Raw genomic sequence first — 22,107 nt, 5'->3', positions numbered from 1 at the left:
ACGTCAAAATGCCCAACAGTCCAATTAAGAAATGGGCTATAGAACTAAACAGAGAATTCTCCACAGAGGAAGTGCAAATGGCTGAAAGACATTTAAGGAATTGCTCAACATCCCTAATTATCTGGGAAATGCAAATCAAAATGACTCTGAAATACCACCTTACACCTGTCAGAATGGCTAAGATCATAAACACAGATGACAGCTTATGCTGGAGAGGATGTGGAGCAAGGGGAACTCTCCTCTACTGCTGGTAGGAATGCAAGCTTGTACAGCCACTTTGGAAATCAATATGGCACTTCCTTAGAAAATTGGGAATCCATCTCCCCCAAGACCCAGCTATTGCACTCTTGGGCATATACCCAAGGAATGCTCAATCATACCACAAGGGCATTTGCTCAGCTATGTTCGTGTCAGCTTTGTTTGTAATAGCCAGAACCAGGAAACAACCTAGATGCCCTTCAACTGAAGAATGGATAAAGAAAATATGGTACATATACACAATGGTGTACTACTCAGCAGAGGAAAACAATGACATCATGAGGTTTGCAGGCAAATGCATGGATCTAGAAAAAATCATCCTGAGTGAGGTAACTCAGACTCAGAAGGACAAGCATGGTATGTACTCACTCATAGGAGGATACTAGATGTAAAACAAAGATGACTAGACTGCTACTCACAACTCCAGGGAGGCTACCTAGAAAATGGGACCCTAGGAAAGACCCAGGGATCACCCAATGACAGAGAAATGGATGAGATCTACATGAACAACCTAGACGACAGTGGGAGTAATGAAGGGCAAGATTTGAGGGAAAGAAAACTTAGGGGAGCAGGAGATTCCAGCTGGATCAAGAACAGAAAGGGGTAATGAGGAATAACAGACCATGATAAATGAAGACCACATGAAAACAGGAATAAGCAGAATGCCTGAGAGGTCCCCAGAAATCCACAATGATAAATCCTCTGTAGTCTGTTGTCAATGGTTGAGAGAATGCCTGATCTGACCTAGTCTTGTGATTAGATGATTAAACACCCTAACAGTCGTCTTGTAACTCTCATCCAATAAGTGTTGGAAGTGGATGCAGAGATCCTCAGCCAGGCCCCAGGTGGAGCTCCACGTGTCCAACTGTTGAGAAAGAGGAGGTTCTGCAAGAGCGTGAATTGTTGAATCCAAGATGGCAAAAAGCACAGATAAATAGCCAGACAAATGGAAGCACATGAATTATGATCCAAAGGCTGTGGAGCCCCTGCTGGATCAGGCCCTCTGGATAAGTGAGACCATTGCATAGCTTGATCTGTTTGGGAGGCACCCAGTTTGTGGGACCAGGATCTGTCCTTAGTGCATGAGCTGGCTGTTTGAAACCTTGGGCTTACACAAGGACACTGAGCTCAGTCTAGACCGAGGTGACAGTACCTGCCTGTACTGAATCCACCAGGTTTAAATGAATCCCCAGGGGTGCCTTGACCCTGGAGGACAGTGGAATGGAGGGGAGGGAGTGTGGGAATGTGAGGGTGGGGGCGGGAGGGGGGACTACAGGGGAACCCATTGTTGATGTATAAAATTTAAAACTCATAATAATAAAGAAAAAAAATTTTAAAAAAAGTAACTAGTATAATTTCCAAGAAGACCAAGGATGGAAGAATAGGGGAGAGGGAATAGAGGAGATTTTAAATTTCATGCCCTAGACTCCACTTTTGTCTCCTCTCAGTCCTGGCTCTGATGTCTTCAGAATAGTTGACTCACCAGTCCTCAGGCTCTGTTTTATCCTCAAGGTTGATGTCTCTTCATATGTAAGCTGAATTATGAATAAGTATAACATCTTTGTGTTTTATTTCTGGTTTTGCCACTGATTAACTTTTGTTCTGATAATACAGCTAGTGGAAACATTTTTTTTTAACACTTTATCTTTTTTTTAGTCTTGTTATGAGCTTATTTCTTCTCAGTAAGATTTAAAATGATATTTTCAACTTCTGAGAACAATACCATTGATGCTGTTAATCAGAATTTCAATGAATTTATAAACTATTCTGTAGAGAATTTTTATTTTTATGAAATTTTAGGGTCCTGGAGTAGTCCCACAAAAGACCACCATTCACATATGCAATTAACAAGACCATTTATTATTATAGCATGCTCGGGCCTGCCATCCCACACAAAGGCAAGATGGCAAAGACCCCCCAGAGCGAAGTGAGGGCTCCTTTTAAGCCTAACTAACGCAAGTGTCCAATGAAATTAGCTCATCTTGTATATGATTGGCTTAAGCAAGTGGCAATTATATAAGTATGTTCTAATTGGCCAGGGCTAGTCAGTACCTGATCAGGTATACAATTTTCCATTTTGGGGTAAGCCTGGGCAAGTCTCAGGCTTTGTCCTTATTGAGTTTTCATCATGAGCTTTTTTATGGCTTAGGCCTGGACTGCATGTACCAGGTCTCCTCATCCTTGCTGTTGGGAGTGTTGGAGATTGATTGTCCTTTTTTTATGGCTCCTCCTCAGAAACTGCTTGCCCAGTCTTGGGAAACTGAAATTGAAGCCTGATCTCTGAGAGAAGACTGAGCAACCTGTTAAGCCATCTACTCTCAAAATTTATTTATTTTTTTTTAGTAAAATTGGATATTGTGTTTCATATGTGAATTGGTTGCTAAATATTTAATTAATATGTTTTGTGATGGACTAATTTTTTGTTATATTTTAAATTTTCTCTCTATTTAATAAATACAAAAGTAATTAAAAATAATCCTGAACACTAACCAGATTCACAACTGAACCTCAGACAGGCACAAAACAGAGATTCAGATTAATTAAAAACACAATTTATTGAGAAATTGTTGCTGCTGTTGGTGATGCTAATGTACAGTGAGGGGGTGATTTCTATGCTTGAAATGTATAAAATATTGATTGATATGGATAATTATTCATTTTAATAAACATTTTATACAAATCTCAAAAAAAATTATAGACCATAGGTCCTTTTCTGTACAAGATATTAAGGTTCTACCTGGAGGGATTGAATTCTGACTTTACTTGAGAGATTAAGATCATCATACAACCCCTTACAAAAACAATTCAGATTCATGCAGGGAGGCACCCTACAGAGCTGCTGGTTTGGATTCTAGTGATGTAGCTTTGTGGGTTCAGGAAACTAAATATTCTAGACCAACTAAATGCTTAAAATACAGGGAAAGAAAATAATTTGCTTGCTAGACATAGCATGGATGTTTCTTGCATTTCAGGAAAATATTGACTGAGTACTTCAGACCACTATTAATCCTTCTTCTCTTATAGGCAAATATCAAGCAAATATTGTTACCAGAAGCTCAGGAATATTAAGATGGTAAGATAGAGAAAATGATAACACATTCTGTCCAGATATTATACCATCCTTATCTATCACCCTGGGGAGGAGATGTATTGCAACTGATGGGTGTATTATTAATCTTTGCTGTGGACTAATATCAGCTCAAAAGCTATAGATGGGTTCTATACAAAAAGCAGCTTAGATAAACAAGCCCAAGACAGATTTGAACCATTATTCCAGAAATTAAAGGTGACAGGCATGGCCTAGGTTATCAGGATTTGTCCTAGGAGCCACTATCCCCCTCACTGCTGATCAAATTTCAGGAAAATCTGATGCTCCTATCTAGGTCAAACTAGGTCAAACTAGGCCTTTGAATACTGAGAGAATTGTAGCTGCTACCTCTCTGGTGGAAGAAAAACCTAAAAATAGGTCATATAGAGCTCCCTACCAGCCCTAGAATTACCCAAATATTTATTATTTAGAAAAAATTAGGCTAATAAGCTGTTACAAGACCTTTAGAAATTAAATAAAATTTATTGGAGCCAATGGGAACTTTACAGCCTGACTTGTGATCTTCTATGACCATCCCTAGAAATCAAAATATAATTGTCATAGATTTACAAGACTACTTCTTTGCCATAACTTTACAGCATTTTGTTTAGGCCTGCCTTCTCCAAATTTTCAGGAACCCTATCAGATGTATCAATAAAAATCTTACCTCAGGGAAACAAAACTAGCCTAAACTTATGTCATAAAAGTTCATAAAATATATTCTGATGTTTATCTTGTTCATTATATGGATGAAATATTGATTTCTCATGCTGTCAGGATCATTTAGAGTTTTCTCATAGTTCCCCAACCCAATTACGTATCTATATATTATATATGTATATATATATATATATATACACATATATAAATAAAACAATATGTATGTATACACACACACACACATATATATATATATATATATATATATATATATATATATTGCACAGGTGAGAGTATACTTATATCAAACTATGAAACTTTTAAGTCTATAGATTGGCAGATAGGCCTATAGGATATACTGGCACCTTTTCATATGTTTGTCCATCAACTACAAATTCTCTCCCTATGGGAGATTACCCATTAGGCCTACATCCTTAGGATTTATGGCTATGATAGGTAACATAATATTTCTCACTGCTTTTTAATTTTAGAAATGCCTAGAGCACTTCAAGAGCACCTGGGAGCTGGTCCTTAACTTTTCATATTTACCACTACAGGCAATCTTTATTACCCCCCAGGTCAAGCTATGATGAAAAGAAAAAAAAAACTCATCATAAATACTCATCTCCCCATATTTTAAATCATGCTCTGTTTGTAATGAATATATTCTAAAGTCTACACTAATTCTTTCTTCAGACATTTCTCCACAAAGTTACACCTAAGCATCTAGGACCTTTTCACTGCTGATTGGAAATGTCCTTATGTTTTCATAACATCAGAAAGATGATATGCTTACATTTTCACAGGATGCTGACCCATGGATGCTGGATTGCATGATCATACCATATGACTAGGCTACTGTGGGACAAAGGTGTTCTAAAGCTGCCAGTTGATTACAGGCTGTTAATTACTCATAGATTATTAAATATTGAGTTTTGATTTTATGAATAAATTGATATAATTTTAAGTCATTTTGATGAACTGTTTGTAGTTAGAGTTTTCCTGCTTGGCCCAGAGTCAGGACAAATCTCTCTCACCCACCTGTCCCACAGTCTCTCAGACTCAACCAAGTAAGCACAGAGAGACTTACATTACTTACAAACTGTATGGCCATGGCAGGCTTCTTGTTATCTACTTCTTCTATCTTAAATTAATCCATTTCTGTTAGTTTATACTTTGCCATATGGCGTGTGGCTTACCAGTGTCTTTACATGTTGCTTCTCATGGTGGCAGTTTGTGGTGTCTCTCCCTCCACCTTCCACTTCCCAGAATTCTCTTCTCTCTTGTCCCGCCTATACTTCCTGCCTGGCCACTGGCCAAATAGCATTTTTATTTATACAGAGCAATATCCACAGCAACTGTTCATCATTGAAATCAAAACTTATAAAAATATGATTAGAAATAGTAATCCTGTCCTAAATATATTTTCATTAATTAATTTTGGTCAAAAGATAAACAAACAGTATTTGAGATATGTATATATATAATTTCAGATTTCATTCTCTGGCTTTCCTGATATTTTATTGAGACTCGAAGGATTCATAATATTGCTTTGACAAAATTCACCACTGTTATCATATTGCTAGTATGTCTAGAGATTTTGTCTTTTAAGAAGGTTTTTTATAAGCTTCCGGAGATTAAAAATCATGAATGTGCCTGGGTGGTGGTGGCGCATGCTGTTAATCCCAACACTCTGGAGGCAGAATCAGAGGCAGGCAGATCTCTGTGAGTTTGAGGCCAGCCTGGTCTTCAAAGCAAGTTCCAGGAAAGGTGCAAAGCTACACAGAGAAACCCTGTCTCAAACGCATGCTCCCCCCAAAAAAAAAATTCACCTATGCTCACAAGCCAAGAAGGACCGGGAGGAATGTAACCTGACTGAAGCTTAATTTTTCTACTTATAAATTTTCTTTTGTTTTCCTTTCATGGGGGAGCTTTCCTTATTTCCCTGGCCTGACACCCTCTTCTCCCATCTACTAAAAACATGCATTTAATATTCAACAGGTACACCTAAAAGAAAAAGTTTCCTCTTCAGATCTCCTCATCTTTAAAATTCCTCAAATGCATGTTCTAGCAGTAATACATATATTTGTTTCCAGCAGAAATTCTAATCATTTAAAGAGTTACAGGTTGTTATCCTCTGGACCATTGACATGCTGTCTAACTTCAGGTCAGCACCCCACCCTCCAGCCTATGAGGAGGAAATCCTGCTACACTACTTATCATACAGAGCCTGAAATAGCCTGCTCTTCCTGGGTTTCCACTACATTCCAGCCTTCAGGACCCTCATCCTTACCCATATCAGCAAGAAGCAACCATGAATGATTTTTTTCCAGCCCTTTGTCACTTACCCTTTCTATACTGAACTCTCCAGTCCAGGGGCTGCACTGTCCTTTAAAAAAATGTTCTATTATTAACTGTATTAATTCTGCCCATTTTCCTGAAATGTATATACTATTAGATATTCTCCTTATGTACTTCTCACTATTGTTCTAAATGTAAGTCTTGCTATGTATACCCTGACACAGGTTATTACTGTCCTCTCATAGCTAATGGTCTGATAATGCTTTGATTACAAATTTAAATTATTAGGTCAGCTCCAACTGCAGCCTTGGTCCCACAGATGCCCATGACTAATTCAGGTAACTATCTAACAATGTTTCTTTAATACACTGTTTAACCAAATTTATGGCCCAAAGCAGAGCCATCAGTAAATACTAGTGCTGCTGGAGGAGGCAAAGGATCTGATTTAATTCTATATGGAAAGATTACAGGATGTAAGCATATGATTTTTAATAGAGAATGGGCAAGTAATCCATATGAGAAAGTGTTAGTATTTCCTATCTGAGCTATTTGCCAATCTCCAGATTCATACGATAAGATATTATGCTGTTCAGCTGTATAAGGAAGGATCATCACATGAACATCTTATCCAAATAATTCTTTACTCTGTTTCCTTCATTTACTCAACAGGAATGCAACCAGAGATATATGCCGTCACAATCTTTTTGTGAGTTTCAGGTAAATGTAGCCATTCTAGAGGCTCTCCTTGCCACAAGCAGGTAGTGGGACTCTACTCAGTAGGCAGAATAACCAGACACCATCGTTTGTTATAATCTACATGAAGGTGTCTTTAGAATTAAGTCCCTCCTCTAATAGAGTCAAGGATGCCTTAGCCTTAGGTGTTAATTTTTGTGGTGATCTTGGATTAGGGTCATCATGATGAATGTCAAATTGGAGTTTGAATACAACGATGGGTATATCCAGATAGGTATATACCCAGGAGATATCACCAAACAGTTTTTGAGAATCATTTAATGTTTTTTTAAATAGTCCATTCTCAATTGAAATGGTTGTGAGGAAACAAAATCCGTGTGAATAACACATCCCAAATATGAAAAAGGATGTTGAATTTGTATTTTCTCATGGGCCCCTTGAAGCCTGTATAAGGTCACTTGTTTCACCAGAAATTGTAATGCTTATTGTGATTAGGCTCTGTCAGCAAAAAGAATCAATATGAACACGATAAACATCAGAATACATTTTATGAACTTACAAAAAGTGCTTCATCCACAAACTTTTTGCACAAGTTTGGAATATTTTTGCTTCCTTGAGGTAAAGTTTCCCACTTATACCTCTCCTTATCTTGTCCAGATGGGAGCTCCTTGTCCAGATGGGTGTTCCAGGACAGGATGGAAGCTCTGGTCAAGATGGGAGTTCCGGGGCAGATGGGAGGTGGGAGCTCTCTGGTCCAGATGGGAGATCCTGGACAGGATGGAATACTGGACACTGGTCTCTAAGTCTCCGGAAGTGGCTGGGGTCTCCAGCAGACAGGTGTGGGGGCAAGACGTTGAGGTTGCAGGGTACACTGGAGGGTCTCTCTGGTCTCTGGTCCAGATGGGAGTTCTGGGGCGGATGGAAGCTGGGGGCTGGTCTCTGAGTCTCAGGAAGTGGCTGGGGTCTCGGGCAAATGGGTGTGGGGACAGGGTGTGGAGATTGCAGGGTCTGTCTGCAGTCTTGGACAACGGGAGCATCCTGCAGAGAAGCTGAAATCAATAAAATAGAAACAAAGAGAATAATGTAAAAATTTAATGAAACAAAGATTTGGTTCTTTGAGAAAATCAACAAGTTAGACAAGCCCTTATCCAAACTAACCAAAAGACAGAAAGAGAGAGAACATCCAAATTAACAAAATCAGAAATGAAAAGGGGGACATAACAACAGACAATGAGAAAATCCAGTGAATCATCAGGTCATACTTCATAAACCTCTACTCCACTAAACTGGAAAGTCTAAAAGAAATGGATAATTTTCTGGATGGGTACCAAATACCTAAGTTAAATCAAGACCAGATAAAACATTTAAGTAGTCCAACAACCCCTAAGGAAATAGAATCAGTCATTAAAAGGCTCCCAACCAAAAAAAAAAAAAAAACCCAGGATCAGATGGTTTCAGTGCAGAATTCTACCAGATCTTCAAAGAAGACTTAATACCAATACTCTTTAAATTGTTCCACACAATAGAATCAGAAGGTATATTACCAAACTCCTTCTATGAAGGTACAATTACCCTGATTCCTAAACCAAACAAAGAAAGAGAAATACAGACCGATCTCCCTCATGAACATTGATGCAAAAATACTCAATAAAATACTGGCAAACAGGCTCCAAGAACACATCAAAGCAATTATCCACCATGATCAAGTAGGCTTCATTCCAGGGATGGAAGACTGGTTTAACATACAAAGTCTGTCAATGTAATACACCATATAAACAAACTCAAAGAAAAAAAACCACATGATCATCTCACTAGATGCAGAAAAGGCATTTGACAAAATCCAACACTCCTTCATGATAAAGGTCTTGGAGTGAACAGGAATACAGGGAACATAACTAAACATAATAAAGGCAATTTACAGCAGGCCAACAGCCAACATCAAATTAAATGGAAAGAAAAACAAAGCAATACCACTAAAATCAGGAACAAGGCAAGGCTGTCTGCTCTCACCATACTTATTCAATATAGTACTTGAAGTTCTAGCCAGAGCAATAAGAAAACATAAGTAGAGTAAGGGGATACATGTTAGAACAGGAGAAGTCAAGCTTTCCCTATTTGCAGATGACATGATAAAATACATGAGTGACCACAAAAATTCTACCAAGGAACTGACACAGCTTATAAACACCTTCAGCAACATAGCAGGATACAATATCAACTCAAAAAAATCAGTAGCCCTCCTATACACAATAGATAAACAGGCTGAGAATGAAATCAGAGGTTTTAGAAGGCTGGAAATATATCCATATATGTCACCGTGCACAAAACTTAAGTCCATGTTGATCAAAGACCTCAACATAAATCCAGTTACTCTGAACCTGATAGAAGAGAAAGTAGCAAGTTGTCTTGAATGGATTGGCACAGGAGATCACTTCCTAAATATAACATCAGTAGCATAGACAATGAGAGAAACAATCAATCATTGGGACCTTTGAAACTGAGAAGCTTTTGTAGAGCAAATGACACAGTCAACAAGATAAAGCCACAGCCTACACAATGGGAAAAGGTCTTCACCAACCCCACATCTGACAAAGGGCTGATATCCAGAATATATAAAGAACTCAAGAAATTAGACATCAAAATGCCCAACATTCCAATTAAAAAATGGGCTATAGAACTAAACAGAGAATTCTCAACAGAGGAAGTTCAAATGGTTGAAAGACATTTAAAGAATTGCTCAACATCCCTAATTATCTAGGAAATGCAAATGAAAGTGACTCTGAGATACTACATTACACGTGTCAGAATGGATAAGATTAAAAACACAGAAGAAAGCTTATGCTGGAGAGGATGTGCAGCAAGGGGTACTCTCCTCCACTGATGGTGGGAATGCAAGATTGTACAGCCACTTTGGAAATCAATATGGTGCTTCCATAGAAAATTGGGAATCCATCCCCCCCAAGACCCAACTATACCACTCTTGATGGCCAAGAAATGCTCGATCATACCACAAGGGCATTTGCTCAGCTATGTTCATATCAGCATTGTTTGTAATAGCCAGAACCTGGAAACAACCTAGATGCCCTTCAACTGAAGAATGGATAAAGAATGCATATACACAATGGAGTACTACTCAGCAGAGAAAAACAATGACATCATGAGGTTTTCAGGAAAATGGATGGATCTAGTAAATATCATCCTGAGTGAGGTAACCCAGACACAGAAAGACAAACATGGTATGTACTCAGTCATAGGAGGTTACTAGATGTAAAACAAAGATGACTAGACTGTTACTCAGAACTCCAGGGAGGCTACCTAGAAAATGGGACCCTAGGAAAGACACAGGGATCACACAATGACAGTTTTGAAGTTTTAAAGTGCATCGCTTGTCCTTTTGTTTCCAGTGAGTCATAGCAAAAAAAAAAAAATAAATAAAAGGCTATTTGTAGCAAGAGGTGCCACTTTGGGAAGCTTGGGAGATTTTAGCAAACTTCAATGGCCGTAGTTTACATTCTCAGAAAGTCCTGTTGTGTGATAATATTGTTTATCCCTTTGTAAGACCCTGAATGAAATAACAGCAGATTTCTCCCCAGGAGGAGGTGGGAGAGCCTCTGTCACCTATTATTGTCTGCTAGTGAATCCATCCCATAAGGTTAGTGGATCTCATGGGCCCCTTTAATCTTTCTTACATTTCTCAGGGGGCTCTTGGGATTAAGATAGTCTATTGTTTCCTCATCTAAGTTTGTACACTGACTTGAGCTGACTGAATTGCCGCTCATCTTAAGCCTGTATCGTATAACTTCTATTAAACGTGGTTTCTCTTTAGACTAGTCCTGACCCATGGTACAAGAAATATTCTTAGGGGAGGGAGTGCTAAAGGGGAAAGGGAATTCAAACTACTCACTGCTCCATGGGGAGATACAGGGTCCCTGGTGTCTGCAGCATCCTTCAGTGAGGTTCACTTGTAGCTGAAGACTTCAGAGGTCACATTTACAACCACCCCCCCACCCCAGGAAGGTAGATCTCTTCATTCCCCAGCTTCCACCAAGTGATGCCTTTCCCTAGATATACTTGGATTATTTCTGTCCTGATTTTGTGAGTACTATGTTCAAAGGCACCAGGTAACAAATTTCCCACCAGTACCTGCTTGATAGGTAAACGACCTGCAAAACACAAATCTTTAGAAAACTCAAAAAACATATATTTTCTATTTGAGCCATATGAATAAATAGAAGGGGCTCATAGAAATAAATAGACAAGAGGGCAGAAGAAAAAATGACCACAATAAAATAAAAGGAATTGGGGAGAACAGGAAAAGACAATGATGGGCATGAGTTGATGTTGATGAAAAACACATCAAAGAGCTCATGCTTGAGGTGAGAACAGTAGAGAATGCTGAAATGACCTACTCTTCCCCTACCAAGGCCCAGAACAAGGGATATAAATTGGCCAACTTTAACATCCACCCAATCTGTGATCTGTTGGCATAGGTGAAGTGACCAGTACTGCAGACTCCAAGCTACAAGATTTCCACAACACAGGGCAATAGAAAGAAAATCAAGAAGAATTCCAGATCACTGACTCTCATCAATGAACACTGGCAAGTAAAGATACATAGATAAAAGGGTTTGCTGCATGACTCACTGTAGTTGAAGTTTTCCTGGTCCTGCCTGGACCACAGTCAGGACAAACCTCTCTCACCTACCAGTACCACAGCCAAGTAAACACACAGATATTTATATTATTTATAAACTGTATGGCCATGACAGGCTTCTTGCTATCTGTTCTTGTATCTTAAATTAACTCATTTCTATTAATCTATAGGTTGCCACATGGCTTACTGGTATCTTAACATCTGCTTCTCCTGGCAGCATCTCCTGACTCAGCCTTCCCATTCCAAGAATTCTCCTTTCCTTTTGTCTCACCTATACTTCCTGCCTGAGTACTGGCCAATCAGCACTTTATTTATTAACCAATCAGAGCAACACATTCACAGCAACTCATTGTGTCCTACCATAACTTCCATGATGAGATTGATTATTTTCCTTCTCAGTTTTTTCTTTTTCCTCTTAAATTTTGTTTTATTTTATTTGTGGGGGAAGGTTTCATTGGCAGGGGTAGATATGAAGGGACAGGGAAATGAATGGGATGAAGAACCATGATGTGAAAGACACAAAGAATAAATAAAAAGAAGGAAAATAAAAGATAAAAGAGAACTGTCCCAAAGAAAATGACACAGACTTGAAGTGTCAAGAGTGTGTATTAGTTTCACAGACAACTTGAGTTGCTTGGAAGTTGAGCATAAAAGCATGTCGAGTAGAACACAGAGGACACAGATGTTAGTCTAACATATTCGAATTAGAAGGAGGCACAAAACAAGGGGATGCAAGACAGTTGATTGACAAGGGACTAAAATCTAGGAAGGTCATTGGTAAGAACTGTGGACTAACAAAACCATAGAGTCACTCAGAATTTGCAGGGTGGAAAAAGGAAGCAATAGAGACTAGTGAGGTATGATGAGGTGTAGTGGATTCCTGAAAGTCAAAGGGGTAGAAATGCAGTGGATACAGACAATTCATTCACAATGATCCTGTGAAGCCATTTAACTCTTTTTGACCATAGATATTGGTCTATAGTATAATGCACTTACCAGCTGTCAGATAGTATATGACACAAATACCATTTGCTCAGAGTCTAAGTCTCATGCTTGCCCAGTTTTAGACACTAATAGCTGTCACCATGCCTAGGTATCTTTCAGATGTTGATTCAAATGTTGGATTCAGAACTGTGTAATATAATATCTGAGCCTGTCTTTGGAAAAGGGACATACATAATGAGACTCATTGTTTTATTTATTTACTATACTATGATGAAGAAGATCTAACATCAGAGGAGTACCATGTTGTGCTCAAACATCCCCATCTGGGATAGAGTGAATGACTGTCCAGATGTGCAGAATCTATATATTCTTCACTGTGATCTGTCCATTTCAACAAAAGCTACTTACAGATTAGTACAATCCCAATGAAAACCCACATTTCCACATAGCAGCCCCTAGAGGCACAAGCGCTACCCCCACCAACTGGAAGAAGAGGTGAGTGACTTGTTTCCCAGCTAACTGTCCCAGTCTCTAAGCTTTAACTCACATCCTGTGCCCCTCATTCTCTAATCTCAGCCACAATAACTAGCTAGCCAGTAAGAGTCCTGTGGACAGGCCACTCCACCACTGCCTTCACCCACTGAACTCTTTAAGACTTACCCTACCACACAAACCCAGCAACTCATCATATCCCCCCTTGCCAACAATCTCCTGCAACATCAGCAGTCTCTAGAGGCACAAACACCACCTCCACCAATTGGAAGAAGAGGTGAGTAGCTGGTCTTCCAGCTAAATTGCCCCAATATCCAGGCCCTAAGACCCCCGTGGGGGGCATATCCTCTGTTCTTTTCCCTCCTATCTCAGCCCCAGAAGCCAGCTACCAGGTAAGAGCCCTGTGGGCAGGCTGTTCCACCACCACCACCTTCACCCACTGGACTCTGTAATCTACAAAACCCATTCTGTAGCCCCAAACCACCAAAACCATCATTCTCCCCCTCCTCGTCTTTAACCATCTCCCTCATCAGCACCCCCTAATGGCACAAGCACCACATCTACCAATTAGAAAATCAGGTTTCCCGTGAACAGCCTTCTCTAGCAACATCAGCAGACCCCATAGCCACAAGCTCCACCTACACCAGCTGGAAGAACAGACACCAGTCAAAACTTACACCAGTTTGAGGACCAGAATCTATAGGCACCAGCAAAACTGACACCAACTGGCAGAACTGACCACATAGAAACAAATAAAGGTCACTCCAGCCAGAAATACTGGATAATACATTGGATCTAGACACCCAAATCCCCACAAACCTGAGCAGAGACAGTGTCCTGTCAACCAGCCACTCGCTAGAAGTTTGGCCAAAAGTCAATAAAGGAAAGAGACAATAAAGGAACCGAAGACCCATCCAACAAAGACAGGCTAGCTTCCTAAACAAAGAGATCCACTTGCCTCTGTCTTCCAAGTATTGGGCTTAAAGGCAAGTGACCAAAACCACCCAGCCATGATTTTGATCCAATTAATCAAACTTTACTTTTGTGCTGAGCAAAGTTGGCCCAGCAGCTCTCCCCCCTGATTTGGGGTTTATGAGAACTATACAAGTTAAATTTCTAGGCTCCTTTTATATGTCAAAACCATAAACTTAGGTTTGCCAGAACATAGAAACCTTGCAAAATACCAAAGAAGATAGCAGGTTAAGTTTATCTGGCAGAACACTCTGTGTTGTGGGAAAGAGTATAGATCAAGGCACAGTCAGAATCTGGAACAAGTCAAATTCCAGGAAACAGAGAGTTTAGTTTTGTATTAAACAGAAATGAACTTATTTTGATCTTATAACATGATGACTACTGATATTAAGATGGAGTCAGTCTGGTTCATTACATGAGGAGAAAATAATGCTATTATTCTGATCAAAGGACAAAGTAATAAACTGGCCTCTAAGCTCTGTTTTTTATGCTGACTGATTAGCATATCTCTCAACCCTTATTAGGGAAGCTTCTTTTTGAAGTCTATGGGGATTGACACATAGGACCATATTATTAAAGGTGAGAATAATGTACGCTGGCGGGCCCAGCTAAAAATCAGACATCTGAGCAGGGCGGTGGTGGTGCACACTTTTAATCCCAGCACTCGGGAGGCAGAGCCAGGCGGATCTCTGTGAATTTGAAGCCATCCTGGGTTATCAAGTAAATTCCAGGAAAGGTACAAAGCTGCACAGAGAAAACCTGTCTTGAAAAAAAAAATCAGACATCTGTATAATACTTCTTCCTCCAAAGAATCAGGAATCATCATGGAAGAAGAGGTAGAAAGTGTTAAAACGTTTTTAGTGATACATGATTCCAAGGATTCTGATTTTTTTACAGATAAAAGTGATTTTACTTGTTATGACTGTGTGTGCAAACTTTGCACAGATCAATCTAGAAATATCCCAGCAGAGTAGGGATAGTTCAGAAGTCACACTCTTGCTGGAGAGCTAATGGTCACAGATGGTTTCTGGGAGAGGATATGTCAGATTTCTCCATTTTAGAGACTACTCATGATTCCAATGATGCCATTCTACTTGGCACTCAGCAGTGTCATTAAGTAGACTTGGTGATTTTTAGTTTTAGTTTTGTTTTATTTGCTTCTTTGTTTTAAGGAACACATACACATTTCAGTGGGTGGATAGGAAAGGAACTGGAAGGGAGTAATAATTTTTAGACTGACTAAGGCACATATGCATATATAAAACACTCAAATATTTGAAGTAATAAATGTTATAAATGTACTAAAAATGTTACACTATCTTTATGTTCTAAAATTAATTATGTCAGTTTGCATTGGAAGAAGTCAGTGAAGTGTGGAACCCAAAGACACACAGATTTCTCTAACTTTCTCATGAATCTGAAGTCAAAGTTTCCAGCAGCTTCCACAGGAGACCTGGTCCACCTTCAGAGATCATTAAAACTCAACCTCTCTTCAAAACACCTTGTTTCTTTGGATAAAGAAACAAGGAAATCTGAAGTGTCTTTACTAATTAATTGCTAAAAGTTTTCATAAATTATCTAGTCTCCCAAAGCTAATGCTGTCACAGTCATTGCTACTACAGGTGAAATAAAAATTGCATGTCTGGAGGGAGGTGAGGTCACAGAGTCACAGACCTCTACCTCACCCTAGAACAAACTCTCCCACAGTTATGCTTATTAATGAGACTGGATCTTCCCAGTGAACCCATCATCCTGCAGAGACAAGAGGCCAGGTGAGTGTTTTGTATTTCAGTCTGAGTGGCAGAGTCAGCAAAGAAGAGATACCTGGGTAAATACTCATGAATGCTAATAGGATCCGGGGTAGAAACTGAACCTGGAACAGGCAAAGAAGGCACTAGAAAAACTTCATACTAAGACATGAACTGAACAGATCAAAGTGTTTCTAACCTTGTCTCAATTATTGCTTCTTACTGTGATATAAGTCCCCCAACAAGGGTGACTGTGGGTAACACCAGGATAATGCAGCCCATATGTAAATGTGCTGAAGGGTTGTGGTAATAAGTCAATGTGAGAATTCAACTCAGCTTATATAATGTGTAGTTTTATTTTTTTAATATACCATGGTTTAATGTCATAATAAACTTTAGAATGGAAATATAAGAAGCACACATCCCTGGGAAGTGCAGGGTGCGACAATGTTTGTGGAGTAAAAAGTATTTGTATGTTATACTACATTTATGATCTGGTTATTGAAACAGTAACTGAATCTATTGAATGGCCATTGCTACAATGATTGGTTTCAAGCCTCTCACCCTTGAACTTGGGAAGGGAAAATGAAAGGGAAGGTGCAGTATGAATATCAAGCAATGACCTCCAGGACCAACTGGGTCTTGAGTTATTTCTTCTGGTTTTATCATACTCCAATATTAAGCACAACATGATGGCTTGCCTCCACTCACTTTGTAACATTATTAGTAATGGAAGACAGAGACTTGTGCATGGTATCCCAGAGTTCCACAATTCAGCTAAATTGATATTCACACAAAGTATGCTATATCTTCAAGGAAAAGAAGTAAGGTTTCACATTCTTTTTTAATTTTTTTAAGATTTATTCATTATGTATACAGGGTTCTGCCTGCATGTCTGCCTGCAGGCCAGAAGAGGGCACCAGATCTCATTACAGATGGGTGTGAGCCATCATGTGGTTGCTGGGAATTGAACTCGGACCTTAAGAAGAACAGCTAGTGATCTTAACCTCTGAGCCATCTCTCCAGCTCTAAGGTTTCACATTCTTAAGATTGCACTTTATTATCTCACATGCCACTCTTCAACTTGAATGCCTCATAGATTTCATTGTAATTGACTCATCAATGTAAAAATTAACAAATAAGCTAGGTATTTTGAGACAAACTTTAACACAAGGACATGGGAAGCATAGGGAGGCATATCTCTATGAATGTGAGGCTAACAATCTACACAATGAACAACTACATCATCGCAGTGGCACCAGGTCTTGAAAAATAACAAAAAACCCAGCAAGTACATGCTTTTATTTAAAAGAAATGTTATAGGAATTGAATGTTCTTAATCGATTATTTGTTAATTACATATTAGCATTTCATGTCTTATTTTGTACAGATTAATCATGTAAGTAATTCATCTGTATGTATCTGCTAAAGCCTTTACACCTCCTCTGACAACAATTTGTATTTCTGGTGGCATCATAAACATCAGGTCCATCTTGTATCTCTGAAATAAAACTGGAGTTAGGACACTTTCCTGTCAGTCAGACTGCACTGTGAAAACTGCACTTTACTAAAAACTCAGAAGCACTAGAGCTTGACATTTCCTATGATATAAACCTTTAAGTCAAAACTAAAAGTTATTTCTAAAAAGATTTATATGTCTGTCTTTATTTTGTGTGCATATATGTTTTTGCCTGCATGAAAATATTAGCTCTTTGAGAGTGCAGTGCCTGCAGAGGCCGCTAGAGGGGGTGAGGGAACTCCATGGAATTAGAGTCTCAGGCAATTATAAGGCATATGCTAGGAACCAAAACCAGGTCCCTTACAGTAACAGCACATTTTCCTTACCACTGAGCAGCCTCTCTAGTACCCCGTAATGAAAAAATTTTAAAACCAAAAACATACAACCAATAAAGTGATCAAAAGTCAAATGAGGAACACAAACTGCACTGAAGGGAACATGTTTTAGACTATCCCACACGGCTTTGTTAGAGTAGGTTGAGGTGATTTTGTGCCCAACTAGCCGTGGCCAAGTCCTAGGATTGGCTCTGCCTGTGTGCACTTTTGGGATTTAAAGAGGTGCATGCTCTTTGTGATTCTAGTTCAGTTTTTGACAGTGGAAATAATGGTATTGTCTTTATTATACAGTTTTAAACAATAAAGAGGGTTTCAGACATAGAGTATAGCAGGTAATCATAAATTGTCGTTGCTATTTTCCTTCTACACATACTTAAATTATATTTAACTGACAAAGTTGTATTTACTAATATATACTTAACTCTACAAAATTTTAAAAAGTGAATATTTTCATGTAAGAATACAGGATATCAATGGATGTGACCAGTGTGATCACACTCTAGCTTCAATATTTGTACGTTTTCCCTATCTTCACGTGTGTGGAGGGGTAGATACACTGGCATCAATTACCTAGAAATGTTCCTGGCCTCTCAGCAAGTAAACAACTCTAGGTAGGTAGTACGTTAAAAAGCTTCTAGGGATGCTGGGCTTTCACTTGTCCCTTGTTGAACAGTGTGTATCTGAAACTATGTAATAGATGTCCCTGTACTCTGGAGAGATAGCTCCACCCCTCACCACAGGCAAGATGAACCAAAGCTGAGGGCATGGACATAGGGAAATTGACTCTGTCCCATCTGAGGTAGGTGGCCCCAGTGGCCCAAAATGACCATCTCAGGTAACACCCAGGCCCACACCCAGGCCATTGCTTGGTTCACCCTACCATCTACACCAGTTATGACATACTGCAGATTGAGAGGAGACTGGTCCTGTGAAATAATACCTGCAGGACCTCCAAGACTCAGGCCAGTCATGGGATATCCCAGAGGAGTTCCAGTGATAATCGAGTAATGATGGTGTACATGAAACCAGAGTCCTTGAACTGAACCAGTGATTATTGCAATGAACATTTGCTAGTAAAGCTAGTTGGATGAAATAACATAATATATGACATACTGAGGCCCACAATGCCATCAGGATGAATGAGAAGGTGTTAGAGAGGCAGGAAAGAAAGATAAGCTAAGAGGGGTTTTTGTATTTGTTTGTTTTCTTACTTGCTTGTTTTGTTTTGTTTTGTTGGAGGGCACTGCACAGGTGAGCAGAGATATGGCAGGACCAGGAGGTGAGCAGAATTGGGATGAATGATGTGAAACTCCCAAAGAATCATTTAAGAAGTTTAAAAAAATCCTGTCATATTACTTATGTATATGATCATTATCAGAAGCAGCAAAATCATCAAAAACAACACATATGTGTGTGGAGGCCTTTTGTTGCCTTACAATATGCATTATACGTAAAAGTTTTTCCTGCCAGTAACTTTCAGAAATTCTTGCTATGTAGACTAGGCTGAGATGGTACTCATGAGCTCTAAGGGCCATTCTGATTTAGTCATTTCTATAGCTCTTTGGATTACTAATACTTTTCATTCATTTTGTCAAGAGAAATGGCTGTGGCCATTATCTAAAGAAAGTCATGACCAATCACAGAATGGACTTCTGGAATCTGACCATCAAAATCATTTTATTGTCAGAAACTACAGCTGGAATTCTGGGAAATTTCTCTCTTCTTTACTACTATCGAGTTCACTATGCAGAAAGCAAATTAAAGCCTACACATTTGATTTACATGCACTTAATGGCAGCCAACACTGTGATTATTCTCTCTACAGGAGTGCCAAATACAATGGCAGCTTTTGGATTGAAGCAGTTTTTAAGCAATTCTGCATGTACATTAATTTTGTACATTCAAAGAGTTGGCCGGAGTGTTTCCATTGCCACTACCTGCCTTTTGAGTGTCTTCCAAGTCATCACCATCAGTCATAAGGAATGCTGCTTTAAGGAAAAAATCAAAGCTTCAAAGTACATTGGATGCTCCATTGCCCTCCTCTGGTTTTTGTACATGTTGATAAATGTCATTTTCCCTGTATACTCACTTATTAGAAGGAATAGTAAAAATCAGACAAGGAAACGAGATTTTGGATACTGTTCCACTGTAGGGAGGGATGAAATCAGTGACTCTCTCTATTCAGCACTGGTGGTGTGCCCTGAAATCTTCTCTTCTTTGCTCATGGCCTGGTCCAGTGGCTCCATGATTGTCATTCTGTACAGACACAAGCAGAGGATTCAATACATCCATAGCACTCGTGGTTCCAGTAGAATCTGCTTGGAGTCCAAAGCTACCCAGAGAATCCTAGCCCTGGTGTCTATCTTTCTGTCTTTTTATACTCTATCCTCCATCTTACAAGGCTGTGTTGCTCTTTTGTATAATCACAGTTGGTGGCTGGTGAACATCATTTGCCTCACTTCTCTGGGTTTTCCTTGTTTTGCACCATTTGTTCATATAAATTATTACTCAGTAGTACCTAGACTCAGTTTGGTCTGGATAAGAAATAAGATCTCTAGTTCTTACTTTAGGTATGTAAATGATATGTTTTTTTGTGGCATCCAGGTGTTTACTCTGCCATCTCCCTCACAAGGACAGTACAGAAAGTGAGGGAGTTAGTGTCTTGTCTTCTAACAATTAAAATGATAAGTTGAGAGTTTTGTAAGCTGATTTAATTAGCAGCCTACATGAACTTACCCCATTGTAAGAAGACTATCTCACTTTTCAAATTACCCCTGGAGGATTCCCTTTGTCCTGCTAATGTACAAAGCAGCCAGAAAAATACACTCAATAAAGGTGGATTTTTTTCCCACTGTCATTCTCTAGGGCATCCTGAGTGCTTGGATATTTCACAAACAGCTTGTGGGTCCTACAGTCTAATGGCAAAGAAAATCCAAACCATGGCTGGCCATGAAGTTGTGCTTCAAGAGGCCCTGGTCATTCACAACAGCTCTTGCCTGCACTAGTACAAGAAACGTTCTTCAGCCATAACTTCCCAAATATTCTGCTTTTAGCTGCACTGGAGACAATCAGGTTGGTTTGCAAAGCTTGTAGCAATTGCCCTCAACAAGGTCTCAGAAAGAACATCTTACTTTACCACTTAGTGAAAAAGTATGAGCAATGGAAATGAATGCTGTTTTTAATGTTATCTTGAATTTTATATGTCAACAAGTTTTAGAAATTTTTGGTCAATGCTCATCAGGGAGATATTGGTGAAATCATTAAGGACACTCCACATAGTTAAAAGGGAGGTTTATTTTGTGTGGTAGCTTACAAATGAAGGGATAGGTTGCAGGGTCTGGGAAAGGTATGGCACAGTCAGGCGGTGTTCTCGGGAGAACTCTGCTTGGTCTACCTCCAGCGTCCAGGGTCCTGGAACCAAGAGAGGCCTCTCCTCTTGATCCTGGGTCTTCAGCCTCCTCTCTCAGCCCTGCCTTGTAGGCATGACCATTACCAAAGCCTCAATGGGGGTTGGAACTTCCAGGCCAGGGCTGGAATGGCTACCCACTACATCTCCCCCTTTCATCTAAATAAGAAGGTTCTTACCTAATACAAGAATATATACAAAGAAATGGTTATCAAATATTGTCCAGGAGTAATGAAGGATAATGACCTAGGTGAGTTGGAACTACAATCAATGCAAACAATATCAGGCAAAAAACATATACTAAAATCTAGGGAAGTCTAGAGTGTGGGCAGGTGGCATGTTACAAAGATCATTCCAAAAGGTGTCCTATCCTAAATAACCTGAATCTAATACTTAATATATTCTATCTAAGATTTTATATATATATATGTATATGTATATATATGTATATACGCCTTGTAGGCATGACCATTGCTGAAGCCTCAATGGGGGTTGGAACTTCCAGTCCAAGGCTGGAATGGCTACCCACTACATCGAGATTAGTCTGTGAATTTTCTATATTGATATCTGGTTTGGAATCACTGCAATAATGGATTAATCAATAGTTTGAAAGTCAATTAATAGTGCGAGTATGGAAATCAGTTTAGAAGCTGCTAAGAAAACCAAAAAAGAACTACTATTTGATATAACTATTGTACTCCTGGGCCTATACTCAGAGAACCTCATCTACTTCTGCAGTGATATATCCAAATCCATTTTTACTGCTGCTCTACTTATTATAGCAAGAAAATGGAGCCCAGCTATATATCCACTGCCGGACTGTGCTATACCTTTGCCAGACCCTACAACCTATCCCTTCATTTGTAAGTTACCCCACAAAATAAACCTCCCTTTTAACTATGAGGAGTAGCCTTAATAATTTCACTAATATCTGGTGCCCAATTTCGGGCACAAACCCACGACCCTGAGATTTAGAGTCTCATGCTCTACTGACTGAGTTAGCCGGGCTGGTTCCCTGACTGGGAATCGAACCTGG

General features: G+C 39.3%; 1 protein-coding gene across 1 annotated transcript; it reads left to right on the top strand.

Moving 5' to 3' along the window:
- The first annotated feature begins 19,294 nt into the window (after positions 1 to 19,294).
- On the top strand, positions 19,295 to 20,314 carry LOC118575567 (vomeronasal type-1 receptor 4-like). The gene has a single exon (XM_036176061.1). The coding sequence runs from the start codon at positions 19,295 to 19,297 to the stop codon at positions 20,312 to 20,314; it is 1,020 nt and encodes a 339-aa protein (XP_036031954.1).
- The last annotated feature ends 1,793 nt before the right edge of the window (positions 20,315 to 22,107 follow it).

This window comes from Onychomys torridus, unplaced genomic scaffold (genome assembly GCF_903995425.1).
Source record: "Onychomys torridus unplaced genomic scaffold, mOncTor1.1, whole genome shotgun sequence".
NCBI lineage: Eukaryota > Metazoa > Chordata > Mammalia > Rodentia > Cricetidae > Onychomys > Onychomys torridus.
The sequence above is the reverse complement of the archived record's forward strand: the minus strand, read 5'-3'. Positions and strand labels throughout refer to the sequence as shown.